This window comes from Muscardinus avellanarius (genome assembly GCF_963383645.1).
Source record: "Muscardinus avellanarius genome assembly, chromosome: 4".
Lineage (NCBI taxonomy): Eukaryota > Metazoa > Chordata > Mammalia > Rodentia > Gliridae > Muscardinus > Muscardinus avellanarius.
This window is the reverse complement of record NC_137789.1, coordinates 12,226,935-12,250,913: the sequence shown is the minus strand read 5'-3', so window position 1 is coordinate 12,250,913 and position 23,979 is coordinate 12,226,935. Positions and strand designations below refer to the sequence as shown.

General features: G+C 41.4%; 1 protein-coding gene across 4 annotated transcripts in view; it reads right to left on the bottom strand.

The window, feature by feature from the left end:
- Positions 1-23,979, bottom strand: part of ASAP1 (ArfGAP with SH3 domain, ankyrin repeat and PH domain 1) — a gene marked incomplete at both ends in the record, with an annotated part of 307,685 nt that overhangs the window by 66,768 nt on the left and 216,938 nt on the right. For 2 of the 4 annotated variants that reach the window (XM_080694994.1, XM_080694996.1), the window contains 5 exons: positions 2,709-2,778; positions 9,865-9,965; positions 16,356-16,478; positions 17,832-17,907; positions 22,908-22,993. In XM_080694994.1, the coding sequence (XP_080551120.1) occupies positions 2,709-2,778; positions 9,865-9,965; positions 16,356-16,478; positions 17,832-17,907; positions 22,908-22,993 (456 nt within the window). The remainder of the gene's footprint in view (positions 1-2,708; positions 2,779-9,864; positions 9,966-16,355; positions 16,479-17,831; positions 17,908-22,907; positions 22,994-23,979) is intronic. The other 2 variants (XM_080694995.1, XM_080694997.1) reach the window with 1 other exon arrangement.

Sequence of the window (23,979 nt, the reverse complement as noted above, 5' to 3'; positions counted from 1 at the left end):
AGAGCTCAGAGTCCAGAAAGAGGATGGGTTCCACAGGAAGAGAGAGAGACTAGAAAGGCTGTGTGGATGGCCAGACAGACTCAAGTTTGAACTCTTAGAGTTATTATAGCTCTTCTTATACCTCAGTTTATTTATCTGTAAAATCAAAGTTATGCTTAATACCATATGGGCTGTTGGGATGATAAAATAAAATTTTATTTTTAATATGCTTTTATTGGTGCATTCCAGACTCACATCATAATGTGAGTCATGAGGACAGTGACATACATGCACACAGCACTCGGTGCCCCCTCCCACCCCTTCCTCATAGAGTACTGAGATTGACGCTGGTGTTTTCACATGTGTACTCAAAGCTGTGGCAGTAATCCCTTCCCTGGTCCTCACTTTCCCTCTTCCCTTCCCCTACACCTCCTCCCTGGCTCCACTGAAGTTTCTCCTCCATTATCTGGAATCCCTCTGGTATCCCAATTACTCCCTGCTTACACATATTAGAGAAAATGTATGACCTTTCACTTTCTGTGACTGGTTAATCTCATTAACATTCTGTTCTTCAGGTCCTTCCATTTTCCTACAAGTGGCATTATGTTGTTGTTCTTTATTGCTGAGTAGAATTCCATTGTGTTTATTTACCATAATTTTGTGATCCATTCATCGGTTGATAGTCACTGAAGTTGGTTCCATAATTTGGCTATTACGAATTGTGCTGCTATGAACTTGGGTGTGCATATATCACTGTAATTCCCTGATTTCAGCTCCTTTGAAAAGATACTCAGGAATGGTATAACTGGATTGATGGTAGATCCATTCCCAGTTTTCTGAGGAATCTCCACATTGATATCCTTAGCGGCTCAATTTGCAATCCTACTAATAGTGTAGGAGAATTCCTGCTCCCCATATCTTTGCTAGCATTTATTGTTTTTTGATTTCTTGATGATTATCGTTCTCATTTGGATTGGATGAAATATCACTGTAGTTGATTTGCATCTCCCTGATTGTTAGTGATGCTGAACATTTTTTTACATATTTATTGGCCATTTGTTATCTCTTCTTTTGTGAAGTGTCTACTAGTTGAATTGTCAATTTCTTGATTGAGTTTTTTTTAGTGTAAAGTCTTTTAAGTTTTTAAAATATTCTAGATATTAGTCCTTTATTGGGGGATAAATGGCAAAGATTTTCTCCCATTGTGTAGGGCTTTTTCTTTAGACTTGTGATGGTTTCTTTTGATGAACAGCAACTTTTTATTTTAATGCCATCCCATTTATTAATTCTTGTTTTAATTTTCTGAGCTAGGAAGTCTTATTGGGAGGAAGTTTCTACCTGTGCCTATATGTTGGAGTGTTGGACCTATGCCCTCCTGTAGTAGCTTTCAAAATCTCATATCTAATTTTCAGGTCTTTGATCCATCTTGAGTTGACTCCTGTTCAGGTAGTTTAAAAGACCTCTACAGTGAAAATTGTAAAACACTAAAGAAAAAAACCCTGTAGATCTTAGAAGATGAAAATACCTCTCTTACTCTTATATAGGCAGAATAAGTATTATCAAAATGGCCATTTTTACCAAAAAATAACCAACAGTCAGTGCAGTCCCTATCAAAATACCAATGTCGTTCTTCATAGACTTAGAAAAAAAATCAGTTATAAATTTCAGATACAGAAACAGAAGACCCTGAATAGCCAAAGCAATTCTCAGCAATAAGAACCATGCAGGAGGCATCACAATTCCTGACTTCAAATTATACTGCATAGCTATAGTAATAAAAACCAGTATGGTATTGGCACAGAAACAGACATATAGACCAACGGAACAAAATAGATACAGAAAGAAATCCACACATTTATAGACAATTGATTTTTGACAAAAGTGTCAAACATATAAGTTTGAAAAAAGTCTTTTCAACAAATGGTATTGGGAAAACAGGTTATCCACTTGTAAAAAAAAGGAACTAAATCTCTACAATGCAATTTTATGATGGCAAGTGGTATCTCTTTCCTTGATAAATCTAAACTCAGCTGTGAGTGATGAAAAAAGGCTCACCCTCATTTTTACCGTCCTGTTAGCAATTCACTGGTGATAACTCAAGGATATAACTTGGTACAGCTCGCTGCAATTCAACAATGAGCCTTTTCTCCAGGCTGAGAGAGACTTTTATATCTGTACACATATTTTTAAAGAACTTTGATATACACTTTAAAATTTCCATTCCTACATGATACACTTTCCATTATGACCTTTGCATTTCTTAGAAACGAAAGAATTTTCTTGCTTGTTTATAAAGGGAAAAATAGAAATCACTTGTTTTACACTATACTCTTGACTACCAGTATGACTGAGCATTTTTGTCAGTATTGTTTTGTTTTCTGCACTGCTTTTTAATGCAGAGAATATCTTCTATCATCTTTACAATGCAGAAAACTAAGCTTTTAAGATCAGTAACATTTCCTCAAAGATAAGAATAAAAAAATCAAACTACTTGATTTAGTTTGAGGAAGGTAAACAAAGTTCAGGTGGAATTGCAAAAGGACATAGTCCACTGGAGGACAAGATAAAACCTGAGCTTTCTAGAGGAATATCTTGAACAATGTGGGCCCAACCCAAACATTAAAGATATTTGGGCAAAACCTCGGTGCTGGTTGCCTTGCCCCATTGGCTTTCTGGTTCTGAACGCCAGGAAGCAGAACAAAGGGGCCAGGACAGTCAGACACACTTACGGTTGCGTGAGAGATGGTGAGAATCCCATTCTTGACAGTGCACTTCCTTCTCTGCCACACTTTCCGGATCCTAGGGAACAAGATAGACTTGGATGTAGCATCTGGTTCTCTCTGGACACGCAATATATGATGTGATACAAAAGAATACTCCCCCAAACCACTCCAAAATGAAAACCCAACCCCTTCCCCTAAACCATACAAAACAAAATTCTGGTTGCCTTTTATTATTCCAGGTGCAAGGTAATTCAGGCATGTAGGCATGTGTAAAGATGCTCATTATAGCATTGTTTTTGGCGGTGAAAATGGGAAGTAGAAAAAACAGAAATCTCACAGCAGGAGAGTGAATGAATGAATTATAGTTACCACACAGGTAAAAGTATTTCTCTCTGGGAAGGGAACCCACACCCATACAAGGTGTTTTGCTAATAAAGGTTTGTTTTGTTTTGGTACTGGGGATGGAACCTAGGAATACTTTACCTCTAAGTTATACCCCTTCCCCTCCCAGTTTCTATTTTCAGATAGGGTCTCACTAAGTTGCTCAGGCTGACTTTGAACTTGTGATCCTCTTGCCTTAGCTTCCTGAGTAGCTGGGAGTATACCATCTTGCTTAATGAAGGGGTTTTTTTTAAACTCATCTGTGAATCTTTTACAAGCAGGATCTATAATTAAATACTACTGAAGCAAATGGAGAAGTCTGCCATGCAGCAAAGGACTGGGGTGAGGCTGTCTCAGGAGGTAGAAATAAATAAGAGCTCCGGGTCCCAGGTACAAGACTGTATCATGGTTATGTTTGGCTATTCACACACTTTCCCTTAGGGATCTTCTAGAGCCAAAATGATGGTTCAGAGCCACTGTAAAGAAAGCCATTCTTTATTCATTTAAGTAAACTGTGGCCAAACCAGGCACAGGGAGTTGTAATATACACTTTGGAAAATTTGATGATGCTGAAGGACACAAACAGAACTAAACATAGCAAAGTCAATCACTAAGCCAACATGAGAAGGAGGGAGGGGCAAGGGAATTAATGGGAATTGGGGAAGGACTAATTGAGTGATGTGTGCATGTGTGCCTCTACGCCATTAAGATGTATGACTATAACACATCAACAAAAAAATTAAAAAAAAAAAGTTTTCTGTGAGGTTTCAGGGTCCGGGGCAGATCCTTGCACATGCAGCAGGTGAAGCTGTGTTATGTGGGGCCACGTCTACCAGGTAGACAGAAATAGACAAGGAACAGGATTCACTGGGCTGGGAGAAGAAATTGCAGGCCTTCTGTTGTTGTGGAAACAAATGACATCAGAGGGACCACTGTAGCTTTCTCAGGCCTTTAAAACAGCATCATTGTTTTTTCTTTTCTTCTAATTAGTTCTCTAAGAAAATTGCCACAACACAAACTTAAAACCAACATAGATAGCATCGTCTTCCTATAGAAGTAACTACTAGAAGCATAGTTTGTTCCAGAGCATGCTTCACAGATGAAGATGAGAATTTGACACCATCTGACCAGATGTAAACAGAACACAGTGTTTGAAGTGCTAGTCACTCCGGGAGGCAATCTAGAGCCACTCATCGAGAACTGTCCTCAGATTACAGCTAAATCACATACTCTCTTCTGCAAGTACTGATCAGAGAAAAGTTTGATTAGAGCTAATATTTGTCAAAAAATCATACCTGTACTTGGGGTAATGTAATCAACCCTCTGTAAATGGTTTTACGTCTCATTTTACCCTCACAAATGCCTATTAAGATGGGTGAGGTATTCCCTGTACACACTGAACCAAACCCAATACCATCCTCCACAGCGATACGTGAAAATATCAAACAACTGACTTAGCAAACTACCCAATGCTGAGCAACTGTCCCTACTCAGGTTGTTCATTCTATTTACCTAAACTTTTATTCATTAGTTTTTCTTTTTTTAAATTTTTTTATTGGTGCACTGTATTCATACATCATAGTGGGATACAAACTTTTGTAGACATACATGCACACATCGCCCAGTCAGCCCCCACCCGATCCCCACCCCATTCTCTCCCCATCCCTCCCTCCCATGCTTGGCTTAGTGGTTGACATCTAGTATTATAGCAATTTATCCAAAATTAAAAATGATAATCTCACATAACAGTTTCATTTGTCTGATACCAAGCTTTTGATGACTTAAAGATAACATTTCAATATTTCTTTTTGCTTTCTTTCTTACCAGAGAATATTTTTTTCTTTCTTTTTTTTTTTAGGTGAAACTATCATACATTTATATATTTATTTTTCAGAAAAAAACTCTATCCTAATATGGAATATGGACTCTAGATACCCAAAACGATCTTGAAAAAGAACAAAGCTAGAAGATATATATTTTCTGATTTCAAACCATATAAAGCTACAATAATTGAAACAGTGTAGTACTATTCTAAAGGCAGATATATAAACCACTGGAGTTAAATAAAAGCCTAGAGCTAAATTCTTCCCTATATTGTCAAGCTATTTTTGACAAGGTTTCCACGAACATTTGGTGGTAGAAATAATAATATTTTAACTAAATATTGTTGAAACATAATAATTACATGGAAAAGAATAAAGTTGGACCCTTACCTAATCCCATATACAAATATTAACTCAAAATAGATAAAAGACTTAAATATAAATCTTAAGACTATAAAATTTTAGGAGAAAATCTGGGTCATAAAACCTCACAACACTAAAATTGGCAGTGATTTCTTGGATATGATTTCAATGGCACAGGCAACAGAAGAGTATACAAACTCCCTAAAAAAAAAATATTGTATATCCAAAGACAACGTAAACAGAGTTAAAAGTTACTAATAGAATGGGATAAAATATTTCCAAATGCTATATCTGAAGGTATATTAATATTTCAACTAAAAATCCTAAAAATTAACAACAATAAAGGCAAACAATACCATTTAGAGATAGGTAAAAGACTAACATAAATAATGAATCTCCACAGATAACCAATCTTAGTTGTCTGTTGGATGGAAAATCTTGTTTCTCTGGTTCTGGTGTGTGTTACCTATTTCTTCTTTGTAGTTAATCTCTTTGAGTATTTTCTCTAGTGCTGGCTTTGAAGACATAAATTCCTTCCGTTTCTGTTTGTCATGGAAGCTTCTTATTTCTCCATCTAATCTGATAGAAAGTTTTGCTGGGTAGGAAATTTTTGGCTGGAAGTTGTTTTCTTTCAGAGTTTGGAATATGTTACTCCAAGCCCTTCTGGCTCTCATGACTTGGTTTGGGAAGTCTGGAGTGATTCTAATTGGTTTGCCTCTGAATGTCACTTGGCCCTTTGTTTTTGTTGCCTTTAAGATTCTCTGCTTGGCTTCCACATTGGTCATTTTGACAATTATGTGGCGTGGGGATCCTCTTCTCCGATCCTGTCTAAAGGGAGTTCTATAAGTTTCCTGGACCTGTGTATCAACCTCTTGCTCTATGTTTGGAAAATTTTCTGCTATTACTTCCTTGAAGAGATTGTTGATCCCTTTGGTTTCACTTTCTTTTCCCTCCTCTATTCCAATTATTCTTAGGTTAGCTCTCTTAAAATGGGCCCATATTTCTTCAATGTCAGATTCCTGCTGTTGGATATTTTTTTCTAGATTAGAAACTATGCGTTCATTTTTGGAATGATCATCTTCTAAGAGCGAGATTCTGTTCTCCATGTGGTCTAATCGGTTGTTTGTGCTTTGAATTGAGGCCTGTACTTCATTAATTGCATCCTTTATCTCTTTTTGGCTCTCTCTGAGTTCTTTTCGAAGCACCTCTATTATTTCTACAGTTATTTTCCTGATTTGATCTTCTAGAAATCTCTGATTTTCTGTTTTATCCGGTTCTGATGTTGTGGGGTTGTGGGCATTCATTGCTCCAGTATTATTCCTCTTTCCCATGATTTCGGAAGTTTTTGCCTTCTCTGGGTTCTTCCCTTGGGTCACTATGACTTCACTTAAGGTGTTCTGGATCTCGAGTCAGTAGTATCTCAGACCCCACTACTCCTTTACTGGGTTGTATCACAGAGTCTCCGACCCAGAGAGTCGAAAGAGGCTGCTTTAGACTGTGGGGGGTGCCAGGTTGCACGTTCTCCTATGGTGTGATATCTCTGCCACCGCCACTCCCCCACTGGGTCAAGTCCCAGGGAGTACAGTACTGGGATTTCTCCCCTGTGGCCCGCAATTTGACTCACTGTTCTTGAGTTCGCAGATGTAGCTGTACTGGACTCGGTGAATTCGCTGCTGCGGCCGCCGGTGGCAATATGGCGCCACTGTTACGCCCTCGGCCGTGAGGCTGGCGTATTTCTTCTTGGTTTTGAGTTCCACTCTGAATCCCTGCAGCGTGTGCTGAGCTCAGCCACTGGGAGCTTTAGATGCTCCCTGCGCCGAGGAATCCCGCTTGGCTGTTCCACAGTGGCTCACCTCGGCTTGTTGTAGCCGTCTGGTGAAGTCGCCGCTGCCGCCGGCAGTATGGCGCTGCTGCTGCGTCCTCGGGCGTGAGGCCGGTGTATCTCCTCTGTGGCTCTGAGCTCTGTTCTCAGTTCGCTTTCTCTCTGGAGCCTGGTGATTTTTTTTTTTTCTCTGTTGATGGTGTTTTCTGGCTATGAAAGGCGCTGATTTTGTGGTAATGGAGATTGGTTGTTAGCGGGGCTCTTAAGCCCCGCTTTTCTCGGTCGCCATCTTCCCAGAAGACTCATTAGTTTTTCTTAATCACATGTGTTAAGAAAGCATAAAACAAAACAAATGCCCATATTCTCTTGCACAGCTACTAAAGCTCAGGAAAGTAACACAAAATGATGAATGATATATATATATATATATTTTATTTTTTTTGGGGGGGGTGGTACTGGGGTTTCTGGAAGCCCTTCTACCTCCGGGCTACACTCCCAGACCTATTTATATATTTTTTATTTGGAAACAGGGTCTCGTAAGCCAGCTCGGCTGGCTTCAAACCTTCACCATCCTCCTGTCTCCGCCTCCCAAGCGCGGGGATTACAAGCGTGCGCCACCACGCCCGGCGATGAATGATATTTCTGATAGAGACTGCAAATGAGGCACTTCCAGAGGGCCAGAGGAAGAGGAAGCACATCCGGAAACCCCGCTGCACCACCGAGATCAGCGGCACCTGGCTGTCCTGAACACACTGACAGCCAGGTCCACTCTGAAGCAGCCTGGTACAGCTACACGAGTGTTAGATCGGATGCTTTGGTCCCTACGTCCTCGCCTACATAATAATCCTAACAAAGCTCTGTGACTTGACCTCCTGAAGACTCGTTTTCCTTATCTGTATCCTGAAGACAATAAAGAACATCTGGGTTTATTTTGAGAAAATATATGTAAGAAATTGTTTTTTTGCCTCTCGATACATACCTTTGGGTTATACAATTTTTTAATTACTAAAAGTGTTCAAATAGTTTTTCAAGTTGTGTAACAATAGTTAGGTAATAAGGAGTTATTTCAAAATTTGGATTGAAGCTAGGCATGGTGGCGCACGCTTGTAATACCAGCATGGTAGGCTAAGACAGGAGGATCGCAGGTTCGCGGCCAGTCCAGCTACTTAGTGAGGCTCTCTGCAACCTAGTGAGGCTCTGTTTCAAAATAAAGAATAAAATATAGGGCTAGGGGTGTAGCTCTGAGAAAGAATGCCTCTAGGTTCCACCCCCAGTACCACCAAAAAAAAAATTTTTTTTTAATTGAAATTGCTCATGCAAATGATCCTCAGGAGATGACCACAGGACACATCAGCAGCTACTGTTAGCAAACGAGCCTGTCTTCACGTAGAGGCACTTCGACACCTTCTTCCACCGAAGCAGTCCTAAGTATTCTGGGTTATCGTTACTCACCTTTCTGTTTGTGCAATTATTAGAAGACCAGACCATGTGACTTCCAACCTCCTTTCCAGCTCTGAGATGCAACCGCTTTCTCTCCCTCCCTCTCTCTCTTTCTCACTCTCTTTATCTCCTTTCCCTCCTTCTCCTTCTTCTTCAGTACTAGGGATTGAACCCAGAAGCATTCTACCTCTGCACTATACTCCCAGATCTACTTAATTTTTTTTTTTTGGTTGTTTTTTGGTGGTACTGGGGTTCCTGGAAGCCCTTCTACCTCCGGGCTACACTCCCAGACCTATTTTTACATTTTTATTTGGAAACAGGGTCTCCTAAGCCAGCGTGTGCGGCTGGCCTCGAACCTGCGCGATCCTCCTGTCTCTGCTTCCCAAGCATGGGATTACAAGCGTGCGCCACCACGCCCGGCCCCAGATCTAAAATTAATTTTAATTTTTATACTTTTATTGGTGCATTATAGTCTCACATCATAATGGAGTTCTCAGTAATGAAGAAATAAATGCAGGCGGCACTTGGCAGGCTTCCCCTGGCTGCCTCCCCACTTCCTCCTTCCCCATACAGGGTACTGGAATCAGCACTGGTATTCGCAGAGGTACACAATGTCAATGGAAGCGATTCCTTCACTGATCCTCCCTCTCCCTCTGCCTCCTTCCCCTAGACCACCTCCACCCCCTTGTCTCCACTGGAGTTTCTTCTCTACTATCTACACTCCCCACTTGTATCACTATTGCTCCCTTGCTTCCTCATATGAGAGAAAACATATGATCCTTTACTTTCTTCTTTTTTTGGTAGTACTGGGGTTCCTGGAAACCCTTCTACCTCCGGGCTACACTCCCAGACCTATTTTTATACTTTTTAAATTGAAAACAGGGTCTCTTAAGCCAGCGTGGCTGGCTTCGAACCTGCGTGATCCTCCTGTCTCCGCCTCCCTTCACTTTCTGTGACTGGCTAATCTCACTTACCATAATATTCTCACTAAATAGCTGCAAACCTGGGTCCTCCTGTCTCAGCCTCCCAAGTACTGGGATTACAGGGATGTAGCGCCACGCCCGGCTCCTTTATTTCTTGGCGACTGTGGGCAGGTGAGAGTAAAAGCCACATCTCGCTTACGTTTTACCTCTCAGTACCCAGCAGATTGTCTCAGATACTGGAGTGCTTGGCACATGTGCAGGAAAGCAGCATGTGAAGGAAGAAGAGACCAGGAAAAGAGAGGGACGGGGGCAAGTACGCACGGGCTCAGGCCAAGTCAGTGCCGAGGTCGGCCAACAGCAACGAGTGCGCGTGCTAAGTCCACACTGGGCTCGGCTGGACGCAGACCTACCCGTCGCTCTTCTTGAGCAGGTACCCCTTCTTCTCGCTGCCGTACTCCTTGTTGCCCTGGAGCTGATGCATGCTGTACCCTCCTTGCCGGCTTTGAGAATCCTGGAAAACAGAGCACAGATTAAGCACAAGCTGGAGACAAGTCCCAAACCCCGACTATTCTGCCACAGAGCCTTTGCCCGTTGGTCTAAGAGAATTATGGAGCTCCGAGAGCCGTCAGGCCCTTCACTTTAAAGGAAGAAACAGGACAGGTACACATTTGCCAGAGTCACAGAGCAAGTCTGAGGCAGAGCTGGGGCTTGGGGTTTGCTATTTTTAGCTTGGAGTGCAGCTGTGTTTTGAAGTGAGTTCAAACACACACAAGGCACTGGTAGACTACTATATGACTCAAACAAGTTTACACTAGCAGCAGAGGCAAGCACAGGAAGCCACGGGAAGAGTGAAGTGGACCACAAAACAGAGTCCAGGAAACCCAAAGGCATCCCCTGAGGCGCACCTTCCCCCACTCCCACAGTTTGTTACTATGCTGCGATAAAAGGGGAGCCTACTAGGTGAGGTATCTGCAATTATGGAATTTTCACATTAGGGATGCTCCATTGGTAAAGTGTTTGAAAATATTCCCAAACCTGAAAAACTCTGAAATCTGAAATACTTTTGGTCCCTAGTATTTCAGATAAGGAATCCTCAACGTGCAGTGTTCTGTAAAATGCAACTATGACCATACTTCCCATTAAAAGACAAGCCTGTGGCAGCGAGAAGTGTGATGGGTGAAGAGGATGACGGGCGCAAGCGAGCCCAACCTCACAGTGGCACCGCGCAGGTGCTCACCGCAGCCTCCGAGGGCCGTGCGGCCAGTCACAGCCACAGCACCCCGGGAACGCGAGGCGAACAAGCGAACGCTGTTGAACACGGCATGAGAAATGGGCCCTTGACATGTAGGAAGGACAACACGGTCGCACAAGAAGGATTGACTTACTCTCCTAGACTTCGATCAGGAAAGGCAAAAGCAACAGAGAGAAAAGGCAGAACATGGGAAAATAGTTAATTTTGTTGAAAACGTTGTCACTCACAATTTAAGTACTTCATGTAATTCACAGAAAACATTATTATAAAGATATTACCCCAAACAGATATGCACCTTTATTTTTTATGTATTTATTGTAGTACCAGGGTTTGAATACAGGGGCATTCTACTCCTGATTTCTACCCCCAGCCATATTTTTTATTCTTTATTATGAAACAGAGTCTCAGTAATTTACGGAGGGCCAAAGTAGCTGAGGCTGGCCGCAAACCTGCTATCCTCCTGTCTCAGCCTCCCAAATACTGAGATTACAAGTGCCATCATGCCCAGCTTTATATGTACCTTTAGAATTATGATAGACTTTGGGTGAGGGGACAAAAGAAAGTTTTATACCGATCAGCTTTTATTTCAGGTCATGCTGAGTGATAACAGAAACAGCTGAGTGTAAGACAGGAGGCACACAGTTCACCCATATAAAATGGCTGTGAAACCTAAAGTGTGTGTACAGGAATCAATACCTCGTGAAACCCACATCAATTACTTGGGAAATCTAATAAGAGTTGCAGACTGCAGAAGTTCTCCTTGTTTGTTTTTCCAAGTAAAGATAACAAATATTCAGTTCATAAAAAAAAAACAAAAACAACACCTGAAATGAAGGCGTTGGGGGAGGAAGCTAAGCTAGCTACTGGTTATTTATTGATGGTCGCACAGAGTGCACCCTAGGGCCAGGATGGCTTCATTCAGGCACTCAGGATCCTTTTGGGGCAAACAGTATATGCTTAGTGATGCAAATCAATATTAGTCATAATTGAAGGAAATATGTCTAGGACACTGTGTCTCTTAACACGCTCCATGTTTTGAATTCTGTGTTCAAAAACACAACCCAAGATCTAGTAAAAGCTAAGGCTGAGGGGGCTGAGGACCCCGAATCGACGCAAGCCTGACTTTGAGAGGAATGTGCACACCCTGAGTGCCCTGTCTTGCTCTCCCATGCAGATAACTGAGAGCTCACTATGCACTCTACTGGGTAGGCTGACTCAAAAGAAAGAGTTTGCAAACTCCAGTCACTTTCTTAATCGGAGCATTTCATTTCTCTAAAACAGTCTAGACTCTATGTGGTTGGATTTTTTTTTTTGTGTGTGTGTGTGTGTGGGTCTGGGGATGAAACCCAGGGGCATTTGACCTCTGAGCTATACCCCCTGCCCTATTTTGTATTTTTATTTTGAAACAGTGTCTCACTAAGTTGCGGAGGGCCTCACTAAGTAGCTGAGGCTGTCCGCGAACCGCGATCCTCCTGTCTCAGCCTCCCACATGTTGGGATTACAAGCGTGCGCCACCACGCCTGGCTGGAAATTTTTAATTGTGTGGGAACTGCATGGGAATGGGTAGGCAGGGCCTGAGATTTAGGAGTCTCTTGCAAAAGTTCCCTAAATGTTTCCTCTTCAACAGGGTCCTCAGCTTTAATCCACGCAGTAATTTGGCGAATTAACTTGTCGGGGCCCACTCGGCTGGACCGAGATGGCACCCAGGCTTATTGCCAGCGTGGACTCAAGATGGCGCCTAGGCTTGCAGCCAAGTCATGAGACTCACAAGATGGACGTCTCCTTGAGCATGCGCAGTGTGCCATGTTACGTGCCTGCAGAATGATCAGTGACGCAGCACCTCGTGCTACCACCAGCCTGCCTATGAGAGAGTCAGAAATGTGCATGCCCTAGCTGTGGGAAGCTTGGGGTTGGTAGGGAATAGAGGGAGGGATTATGATGCTGATATATATTGTGCTTGCTGTACACATTGTCGGACATATTGAGATATATTGAGACATATTAAAAGAAGGATTAAGGATCCATTAAAGAAGAATTCATATTTCAGCTGAAGAGGTGTCTGTGTCATTCTCTAAGTCCCTGCGGGTCGGAGTCTTAGGGGACGATATTAAATCTTCCCTGATAATTCATTTTATGCTTTCTGGATGGAGATAGGACTGAGGGGTTGGAGTAAATATGAGATGGCTTTCCTGGTGCCTTCAGTTACAGTTTCCAGAAACAACAGCTGCAAGAGAGTTTTATTTTTGTGAGAGGCACCAGTGTGTCCATAACTCTAATAAAGAAAAATGAAACTTCATTTCAATAGCCAGCGTAGTGGCATATGCTTGTAATCCCAGCATTTGAGAGGCTGAAACAGGAGGACTGCGCGGGTTCGAAGCCAGCCTCAGCTGCTTAGTGCCCTTTGCTACTCTGTGAGACCCTGTTTCAAAATAAAGAGTAAAAAATAGGCCTGAGGGTGTCGCTCAGAGTTACAATGCCCCGGGTTCCAACCCCAGTACCGTAAAAAAAATAAAAAAAATAAAAAATAAAAAATTAGATTGAGTGGTAGGAAACTGGGGCATGGAACAAAACAAGGGGCAGGGAAGAGTAAAACCCATGGAGCTTTCTGTGAAATCGCATGAAAATTAATGGGGTTCCCTATGTATTTATATTCAGTGTAAAAGCAAACCTCTACAACTTCAATTTTCTAATGTAACACATAGATGAGTGGGCCAAGGTTCCTTCTGTTTTATCTCACTAAACATTTACTGAGTAGTTTGTGGGTACCTGACAATGTGCCAGATATTGCAAAGGGGACAGAGAAGAGCAATGCAAAATCCACCCGGCTTGCAGATCACATTGTGATAGGAAACTCCAAGTCCATCAGTGACTCAAACAACAAAGAAGCTGAACCTTCTGGAATTATTCGGTCTAACCTGAATCTGACTCACAGGCATCACTACTGACAACAGAGTATTTACTGTCCTAAAGAGACTTATGGAGAAGCTGGGAGCAGTGGTGCATGCCTGTAATCCCAGTACTTATGAGGCTTGAGACAGGAGTATCACAAGTTACAGGGCAATTTCAGTAACATAGCAAGATCCAGTTTAAAAAAAAAAAGGGCTTAAGATATAGCTCAGAGACAGAACAACCCTGGGATTCAGTCCTCAGTAGCAAGGGGGAAAAAAGTAACATCTGCTGAAAGACAATAAAAACTTAATTTGATTTTGACAAGAAAACAAATGAGGCTTCCAAAAATCCAGGATCCTATTCACAACTTTAAAAACTTCCAAAGCTTAAAATTTGTGGAGCTTCCTTTAATGGCCATGTTAGTTAGAACCTGGTGGCAGTACATAGGTTAAAGGATTTCTCAGGTAATATTCTCGATTATACTCTTCTCAAAATGTAGCATTGTGACTAAAATTCTTTGTGAATATTCTACTCTTACAACTAATCTAAGTCATTAAAATCGTTAGCGTCTAACGCCGGGCGTGGTGGCGCATGCTTGTAATCCCTGCGCTTGGGAGGCGGAGACAGGAGGATCGCGCAGGATCGAAGCCAGCCGCGCTGGCGTAAGAGACCCTGTTTCAAAAATATAAAATAGGTCTGGGAGTGTAGCCCGGAGGTAAAAGGGCTTCTAGGAACCCCAGTACCACCAAAAAGAAAAAAAAAAAAATCGTTAGTGTCTAAATATATTTTGCAGTGAGATATAATAAAGAGCACCATAAAGGGACAAGTATATTGTGGAAGATCAATTTTGCTTATAAAATACTCTGAATATGGTGCTAATGAAAACTTATCTATTAATTTAGGATGAAATAAAAATAAATCAAATCATGTGCAGTGTATCATGTTCATACTCCTTCTGTTTATAAAAGACTTTGCTCCAGCCGGGTGTGGCGGCATACTCCTGTAATCCTAGTAGTCGGGAGGCCGAGACAGAAGGATCACTGGTTTGAGACCAGCCTCAGCAACTCAGTGTGACTCTCAGCAACCTTAGTGAGACCCTGTTTGGAAAGTAAAACAGAGCTGGCTGTATAGCTAAGAAGTAGAGTGCAACTGGGTTCAATCTCCAGTCCGTGCCCCTCCCTGCCCTGACTGTGTTCTTTAGCTAGCCTGAGCAGAATATATTAGTTCCTATGCAAAACTAAAAGAGACTACTTTCAAAGAAAGCATCTGCACATGGAAAGGAGGCGATCTTGTGTGACAAAACAAAGATAGGAAGTACTTAAGTGCATACTAGTAAATAAAAACTCTCAATCTTCTCCCTAGACAGAAATCTGCCTAACCCATATCCATCTGGGTTTTCCCATTGATTTATACACTGATTTCCCCCCCTGATTTTTACAGAAATCCCTTCAAGGAGAGCACTAGTCAGGATCTGTAAGTTGGCAAAGGAATCTTTAAAAAATACAGCATATCTGTGTTTTGGTCTAAAATATACTTGGGTCCTGATATTTAGAAGCTCTTCTAAAACAGTATGACGTCTGAAACCATAGACACAAAGTCAGAGACCAAGACTGCACACACATCTTCCTGGCCACTTGGCCCATTCGACAGTGAGTAGGTACCCAAGGCTAAAGGGTCACAGATTCTCTCACCTTAGCAAGACCCAGTGCATATTAAAAAAAAAAACAAAAAAAACAAAAAAACAAACCCCAAACAAAAAACTGCATTTGGAGAAGCAGAAGAATGGAGAGTTATATCACTCATTACAAAAAATGTTCTCGGATGCTGTCAAGGACCAGTGTGGCTGGTGCAGGCTTTATCTTTGGTCTGGACTCAAATGCCTTTAAGAAATCTTAGGAATTAAAGTAAGAATGGCAGTGCTGTAAGATACCATAAAAAACTGAAAATATAAAAACAGACCAAATGTGATCATTAAATATTACATTTAAATACTGCACTTGAATTTATTCCACAATACTTTTGTAATACAAACAGGCACATGTGACTGTCTCCCAGGTAACAAATGATGCTCACCCTGGTTTATCCTTATTATGAGACCCATGCCCCTCGGCATTAAGGGTCTTTAATCAGGTCTGAGTTTTTACCTCAGAACCACATTTCTTACTTCTCTGCCCACCTCACCCAAATCTGTCTGTACCCATCAATGTACCAGGCAGTTTTCCGAGTCTTTTACGTTTCCTCTCTGGCTGTAGGCCACCTCTCAATGCATCTTGAACAGCAGTAATACCAGTTTAGCATGACGAATTGGTTCCAACTGCTGATCTGTGCTAGAAATGAGTTCAGTGCTTGGCACATAATAGGTATTGACATTTGAACAAATGGCATTTATAACTGAGGAGCGGGACGTTCATCCGTCTACTGCGCATCGCACACTGCGGAGAGAAGCTGTATAGGATTCCGCATCACAGTATTTCCTTATTTCCCTGGCAAAAACGAGACACGCTCTTTTGGCTGTTAAGAAAGAGATGGTCCAAAGAGGAGAGGCATGGATGTAGTGCCTTTCCTTCTAGGACTGAATCAAAACTCTAGAATTACAGAATTGGAGATCAGGGATACCATTTTAAAAAAGGAAAAGGAAATTAAAACATAGTTTCTACCCTGGGCATCAGTCAGGTACACCCTGCTAGGAAGCTATCAATGTGCCTGTTTTGCAGACCAGGAAACACAAAGGGTATTGTTATTACAAGCAGCCTCACTTACACTGTTAGCCCTGCTGGCAACATATAAACCACCTACTTCTTTCTGATCAAGCTGAAGAGAGGATTTTATTAAATCTCGGAGTGCAGTTAACTGTTTTTTTTCTTCATCCTGGGTCTGTTTTATCTGTGAAGAAAAAAAAATTACTTCTGTTACTTATCATTTATGCTTTTATGAGTTGAATTTAATTTATCTAAATACACCATTCATCAAAAATTCAAAACAGTTTATTTCTTATTAAAGTTTTTTACACGGTCTTATTTTTGATATAAGAAGCATGGTCTTCTGATCCTAAGACAGTTCCGGTGAGTTTTAGAGTTAGTCAACAGTGCACCACACTTTCTCATTAAATAATACATCTAGGCTAGACAAAACTCTGGGAGACATTAAGCATGGTTAGGAAATGATATTGAGATCATTTACTTTTGGCTTTTCATGGTAGTCGAAATACCATGATGTTATCAAATGGGCCAGAAGAGAATCATATGAATGGCCCAAGAATCCAAGAGACACATAAAAGTTTACACCGCGTTGCGCGAGGACAAGAAATTACTGCTGCTTCTTTTTAGCCACCTGGAATTTAACTGCAATCGGACCCAACTAAGGTTATTAATGAGCGGGGCATGATGGCACACACTTGTAATTGCAGTACTTGGGAGACAGTGAGACAGGAGCATTGCAGGTTTGCAGCCAGCCTCAGCTGTTTAGTGGGGCCCTCAGAAACCTAGTGGGATCTCGTTTCAAAATAAAGAATAAAAAATAGGGCTGGGGATGTAAATCCGAGGTAAAATGCCCCTGGGTTCAATCCCCAGTACAGCCCCCCCCCCAAAAAAAAAGTATAGCTATGTATTTTTAAAGTTATGTAAAAACACAAGGTAAGAATTCCTTATCTGAAATGCATGGGGCCAGAAGTGCTTTGAATTTTGGCATATCTGCATATATATAATGAGGCGTCTTGAGGATGGGTTCAAGCCTAAACAGGAAAAGCATTCATTCTTCATCTACACACAGGATGAAGCCTGCAATCTTGCACATGAGGTCAGGCTGGCTTTTTCTACTTCTCGTGTCATGGTGGTCAGTGTTCCAAAAGTTCAGAATTGGGAACATTTAGGATTTCAGATTACTGCATCAGAGATGCTCAATCTGTACAAGGTAATATTTGTAAGTCCAAAACCTTATTTGAAGATATATAATCATATTCACAGAACATATTATGGTCAAATATTCTTCCTGCAATTGCTGACCAAAGGGCACTGAAGCATGAAGCTACTGAATTCGGAACAGAGACCCACCTAGAACCAATGGCTATATACTCCCCTCCTATTCCTTCTATGCCTCCCAAAGACACTATTGGACCACTGGTGACATACTTCCCTGAGCTAAACTGAATGCTTGTTTGCACACACCAATAATTTGTTGTTACTTTAAATTTACTAATGTTTATCACAAATTGAAATGCAAATATTGCAGAGAACTTACATTATATAAATCAGCAGCCAGTTTTTCAATGTACTGTTTCAATTTATCAGCTGTTTTTAAGCCATCTTGAAAGAAACTGTAATAGAAAACATTGGCAATATATAAGCAATATAAAAAAGGAACAATTACCTGTAAAATTTGAAAACACACACACTCACTTTCTCTCCATTTATCTTCACAAAATAAGCATAAAATTAATTTTGGTATTTTTATAAAGATGTGCCAACAAATTATGACTACTATTTGACACCCGAGAGTAGCTACCATAACCACTGCAATCACAGCTGCACTCCCCACAGGGTGATTTCAGAGTTCCCATACCCATCCACACATGACGGTTGGGCCATATCTGCATTCAAGAGATCTCCTCTGAGTCAAACCAGCCACCATTAGGAGAGATGTGACTGAACCACAGGGTGTGTGTGTGTGTGTGTGTGTGTGTGTGTGTGTGTTTGGAAGAGGGGTCAGAGTTCCCTGGAGATTTCTGTGTTCCAACACGTACTTGAAACATGATTTCAAAGCAAGGGTACCAATGAATTTGAAGAGCTGTATCCTACCGCCTACATAAAAAGGCCACACTATTTCACTGGAATAATAACAAGAGCTAACAGTGTGGAGCATTTACTACATGCCCAGCCCTCCACTTTAGCCAACGTATTTTCCTCGACTCTCATAATTCAGCACTTTGAGCTCATCTGTTTCTCAGAAGGGTACACGGAGCAGAGTGAGTAGGAAAGGTGCTTAAGTTGTTCCCATGGAGATGGGATTTGGATCCAGGTCAGCCTGATTCTGCACCCATGTGCTTAGCTGTCAATTGAAGGGACTTTTTTTTTTGGGGGGGGTGGTACTGGGGTTCCTGGAAGCCCTTCTATCTCTGGGCTACACTCCCAGACCTATTTTATATTTTTTTATTTGGAAACAGGGTCTCTTAAGGCAGTGAGGCTGGCTCCGAACCAGCGCGATCCTCCTGTCTCCGCCTCCCAAGCACGGGGATTACAAGCGTGCGCCACCATACCTGGCAGTTGAAGGGACTTCTTATCACAGGTAGCACACTCCAATCAGGAGCCCCATTTGTGGTGTACTTAGAGAAACATAAAATACACACACACACAGGAGACTGGTATTTGCAAGTTCCTTTGCCTTACAGAAACCCTCACAGGAGACTATTTCTCCACAGACTATATGTTTTCCTGTCTCCCTACAAATGAAGACAACCATCTCCATATCACTGTGGGCCCAATGCAATGTAGATGCTCAGTAAGTGGCTACGAATGAAGCAATATCAAGAAATTTGGGGGTATATTCTTGGGATTTGTATTTTCTTTTAAGCTTCATATGCACATTAAATGTCAGGAAAGTAGCTGCGCGTGGCGGCACACGCTTGTAATCCCTGCGCTTGGGAGGCGGAGCCAGGAAGATTGCGCAGGTTCGAAGCCCGCTTCTTTAATTCTGCACAAAGAAATTTAACTTGCATTTCTATGGGTAATGATAAAAGCCTGAATATTAGCAGAAGAGAATTTTAAATGTGTTTGCCAGTTAGACAGCTGACCAAAAAGTTCTCTCTTCCATGTTACTGTAAGACTTCCTAAAATAGTGTTTCTCTTATTTTAATAAAGGTTTTCCACCAATGATGTTAATTTTTTTTTTTTTTTTGTAGTACTAGGGATTGACTCAAGGGCATCCTTCCTCCAAGCTATATTCTTTATTGTGAAACTGGACTCACTAAGTAGCTGGTGCTGGACATGAACCTGTGATTCTCCTGTCTCAGCCTCCCAAGTACTGGAATTACAAGCATGCGCCACCAAAGATGTCAGCTTTAAAGAATGTTGGCAGCTGGGCATGGTGGCACACAACTTTTGTAATCCCAGTTTTTGGGGGATTGAGACAGGAGGATCATCTCTTATCAGCAATTAGTGAAACCCTGTTTCAAAATAAAACCTAAGGACTGGGAGTCTAACTTGGAGATAGAATGCCCCCGAGTTCAGTCCCTAACAACAACAACAACAACAAAAAAAAAAAAAATAGAAAAAGTGTTTTGACACCATAGGATGTCCATGATCATTCTAAAGGCCAGTTCTCATAGACTTTCCTGACCTTTTTTTTTTTGGTGGTACTGGGGTTCCTGGAAGCCCTTCTACCTCTGGGCTACACTCCCAGACCTATTTTATATTTTGAAACAGTATATTACAAAAGGTCTCATTGTGGGACTGACGTAATCATCTGTGGCCAATGATATCATCAATCATGACATACAATGGCGTTCCCATAAAAATCTCCTAAATAATGGGGTTTTGAGAGTTCTGGTCAGTGCAAGGAGAGTGGCAAGTGGCATGCTCTAATACTCCACAGGGACGTGCTTCTTCATTTATTTGGCTGGTCATTTGTGTCCTTTATAATAAGCCAGAAAAAAAGTTAAAGAAGATAAAAAAAAAGATGGCTCACTGTAACTCAACTCGGAAAAGTATAACAGGTAATTATCACTAGTCCTTATATAGAAAGTGGAGAAAATCCCATGCGCCTGGCAGTTTTTGTGAGCACTGGAGATAATGTACTTAACACGCCAGGCACAGAGAAGCGCTTCAATACATGAGGGCCCCAGGCCAACAAAATGGGCTTCATTATTTTTCTGACCTGAGAGATGGCAAGACTGGCTTTACATCTTAAATAAGCAGCTTAGAAGATATATTACCACATTTTATTGACACAGGACACAGGAGAAATGTAAGCTGCCAACTGATGGGCAGAGGGACTTCACCTTTACAGCAAGAGGCAATAATGCACTCGCAGATGCAAGTTCTGGAGTGTGTCTAACACGGCCCCCATCAATGGCAGGAGGTGTCCTCCTGAGAAAGCACCAGAGCCTTAGCATCTAGCGAGAGATGCTGTGACTTAGTTACTTTCTCTTAGGTGATTGTGCCCAAGCAGTGATAGGGAAGGAAAACCAAGGAAGACAAGAACGTCGCCCTGACTGCACAGATTCCGTGTGAGTTGTCCTAGATAGAGGTGATGATTGGCCAAAGGCTAAAAGGCTCAGAGAGTGTAAAGTCATTTCCAATTTAATATATTTTCCAAACTACAAAACAAATTTAAAAGTGAAATGACTATCAATCCCTTCTGAAAGGGGAACTGCCAAACTGTTGTTCTTTTTTTTTTTTTTTGGTGGTACTAGGGGTGGAACCCAGAGGCTTTCTACCTCTGGGCTATACTCCCAGATCTTTTTTATATTTTATTTGGAAACAGGGTCTCACTAAGTTGCTGAGAGCCTCACTAAGTAGCTGAGGCTGGCTTCAAACCGGTGTGATCCTCCTGTCTCTGCCTCCCAAGCGCGGGGATTACAAGCGTGCGCCACCACGTCCGGCAAAAACTGTTGTTCCAAGTAGCGGTATCGGTTTACATTCCAACCAGTAATGCATGGGTTCCACCTTCTTCACATCTTCTCCAAGACTTTGCTTTCTATTTCCGTGTGTTACTTTATAGTCGCTGTGCGTGTGAACTGGTATCTCACTGTGATTTTGGTCTGCGTTCCCCTCGTGACTAATGATGCTGAGCTTCATCTCATGTTGCTTTTGGCTGTTCATATATCTCTCTGAGAAAAATGGCTATTCAAAAGTCTTTACACATCTTAAAAAGTGAGGTTTTTTTTTGTCTTGTTGAGTTCTTAGTAACATTCTGTAAACTGGATCCTTATCAGATAAGTGATTTGCAAATATTTTCCCATATTCTGTGGGTTGTCTTCTCAATTACTTGACAGCATCCTTTCTTTCTTTTCTTTTCTTTTTTTTTTTTTTTTTTGGTGGTACTGGGGTTCCTGGAAGCCCTTCTACCTCCGGGCTACACTCCCAGACCTATTTTTATATGTTTTTATTTGGAAACAGGGTCTCTTAAGCCAGCGCGGCTGGCTTCGAACCTGCGCGATCCTCCTGTCTCTGCCTCCCAAGCGCGGGGATTACAAGTGTGTGCCACCATGTCCTGCAACACAGCATCCTTTCAAAACAAGTTTTGAATTGTGAAGTCCAACTTATCCTTTTCCTTTTATTTCCTGTGCTTAATATGTTTATTTTGACACATTTATTGAAGATTAGGTGAATGAGTTAGACTTTTAGTAAGTTCTTGATTCTTTCTGAGCTACGTTTTCTTGATTGCTATGAATATAAAATGAGAAAACACATGCAAAGAATTTTGGCAGGGTCTGTATGCCTGGCTTATAGAAGCTCTTGGTAAATGCTGACTTTTATTACTGTCTATAAGATGAAGGATAATGAGGTAATACTTGTAAATGCTCTTGATTCTGCAGATCATAATGATAATCTAGTGGGTGAGCGGGAGGATATGTTTGTTTTGAAAGCAGCACATTACTGACAATGTTCATGTTTGAACACACACATAATTTCAGCAATCTAGTAACACACACACACACACACACACACACACACACACACACACACAGTTGGTACACTTTCATACAAAGAATCTACCAGAAAATTCATGAAAGTTATCCCAATAGCAAAAACGTAAAAAGGTAAATAAGCAGCTGTGGTACAAGAGAACCATGAACAGAATGAAAAGGCCCCCCTGCGCTGTAAACAAACAAAAATGGTGTCAGTGTAGAGCAATGGGTGTTTCTCAAAGTATAAAATGATTTTATAGAAATCCGTGTATAAATACAAAGCATTCTTAATGCTAAAAGTAATCGATTTAATTTAATTAGATAATGGGTTAAAATAACCCCAAACAACTCCATGTGTATATGGTTCGATAATAGGCAAAACGGCAAAGAAAGAAGAAAGGAGGGGTCACCGGGAAGAGCTCCTTGCGCAGGGCTCAGGCATCCACAACCATCCTGCAAAGGCTGGCATGCTTAGCTCGTCAGGTGAGCACACCGATCGACTTTGAGCTACTGATTTATGTATCACAGGGATGATGGAAGACAATATACTGCGTATCCACTTGGCTGTGTAAAGTCATTACATCATTAGACACAGCCACCAAAGAAAGAAAACATAGAGAATTAAGCCAACCAATGAGGTGAAGGTGGCTTCCTTGGGCTAATAATAACGCCCGCAACACGTTACTTACTTGCACTGTGCGTGATAATACTTTATAAGATTCTGCAGCAGATCCACACCCTTTTTGGTCTTGATTTCATTAACTTTGATGAGATACTGTGGAAGTAAAACAGAATTTATGTTGATCACTGCAGACCGGGTTCTTGAGCCATGGATTCAGGTGGCAGCGCAGCATCTATGGACCTGCGTCTGTCACTGAGCTTCGGGGGCTTTGAGCTGGGAATGCCGACCTGGCATGGTCACGGAGGTACAAAGCAGATTAGAGTGTTGGCATTTTATAAATTCTTAGAATCAGTTTACTAGATACACAGAAATGTAATACACCAAAACATTCTGGAACAACTGATATTTCTCATTGCTGCAGTGGATCTCAAGCTTGAAGTCCATGCAGTCCTGAGAAATGGATTGTTCTGTTTAAAAAACAAATATAATAGTGTTCTCCTCAAGAAATGGGTCGTAAGCCAGGCACAGTGGCACACACTTGCAATCCCAGCTACTTGGGGGAGCTGGGGCAGGAGATGGCCATACTTCAAGGCCCGCCCGGGCCATTCAACAAGACTCCGTCTCAAAATAAAAATTAGTAATTTAAAAAAAAAAGGGCTGGAGTGCCTCCTAGAATGTGCATGGTTCAATCTCTAGGACTGGCAAATAAATAAATAAATAAATAAATAAATAAATAAATAAATAATAAAATAGAAAGACATGTCCATAAGATATTAAAAACTTTTTAAATCAATGAGGTGAATTAAACAGAATTTCTAATACTTAAAAATGAAAGAATAAGCTGGGCGTTGGTGGTGTACCATATTCCCAGTGCTTGGAGGATAAGATAGGAGGATCACAGGTTTAATACCAACCTCAGCAATTCTGGGTGACCCTCAGCAACCAAGCAAGATCCTGTTTAAAAAAGAAAAGTATAAAAGGCAGGTGTGTGTGTGTGTGTGTGTGTGTGTGTGATGCCCCTGGGTTCAGTCATCAGTACCAAAAATAAAATAAAATAAAAATAACTTATAATTAATTTATGCAGTTAATGAAACACTGGTTTTTAGTTTTCATTAAAGGCCAAGATTTTCTATTAACAT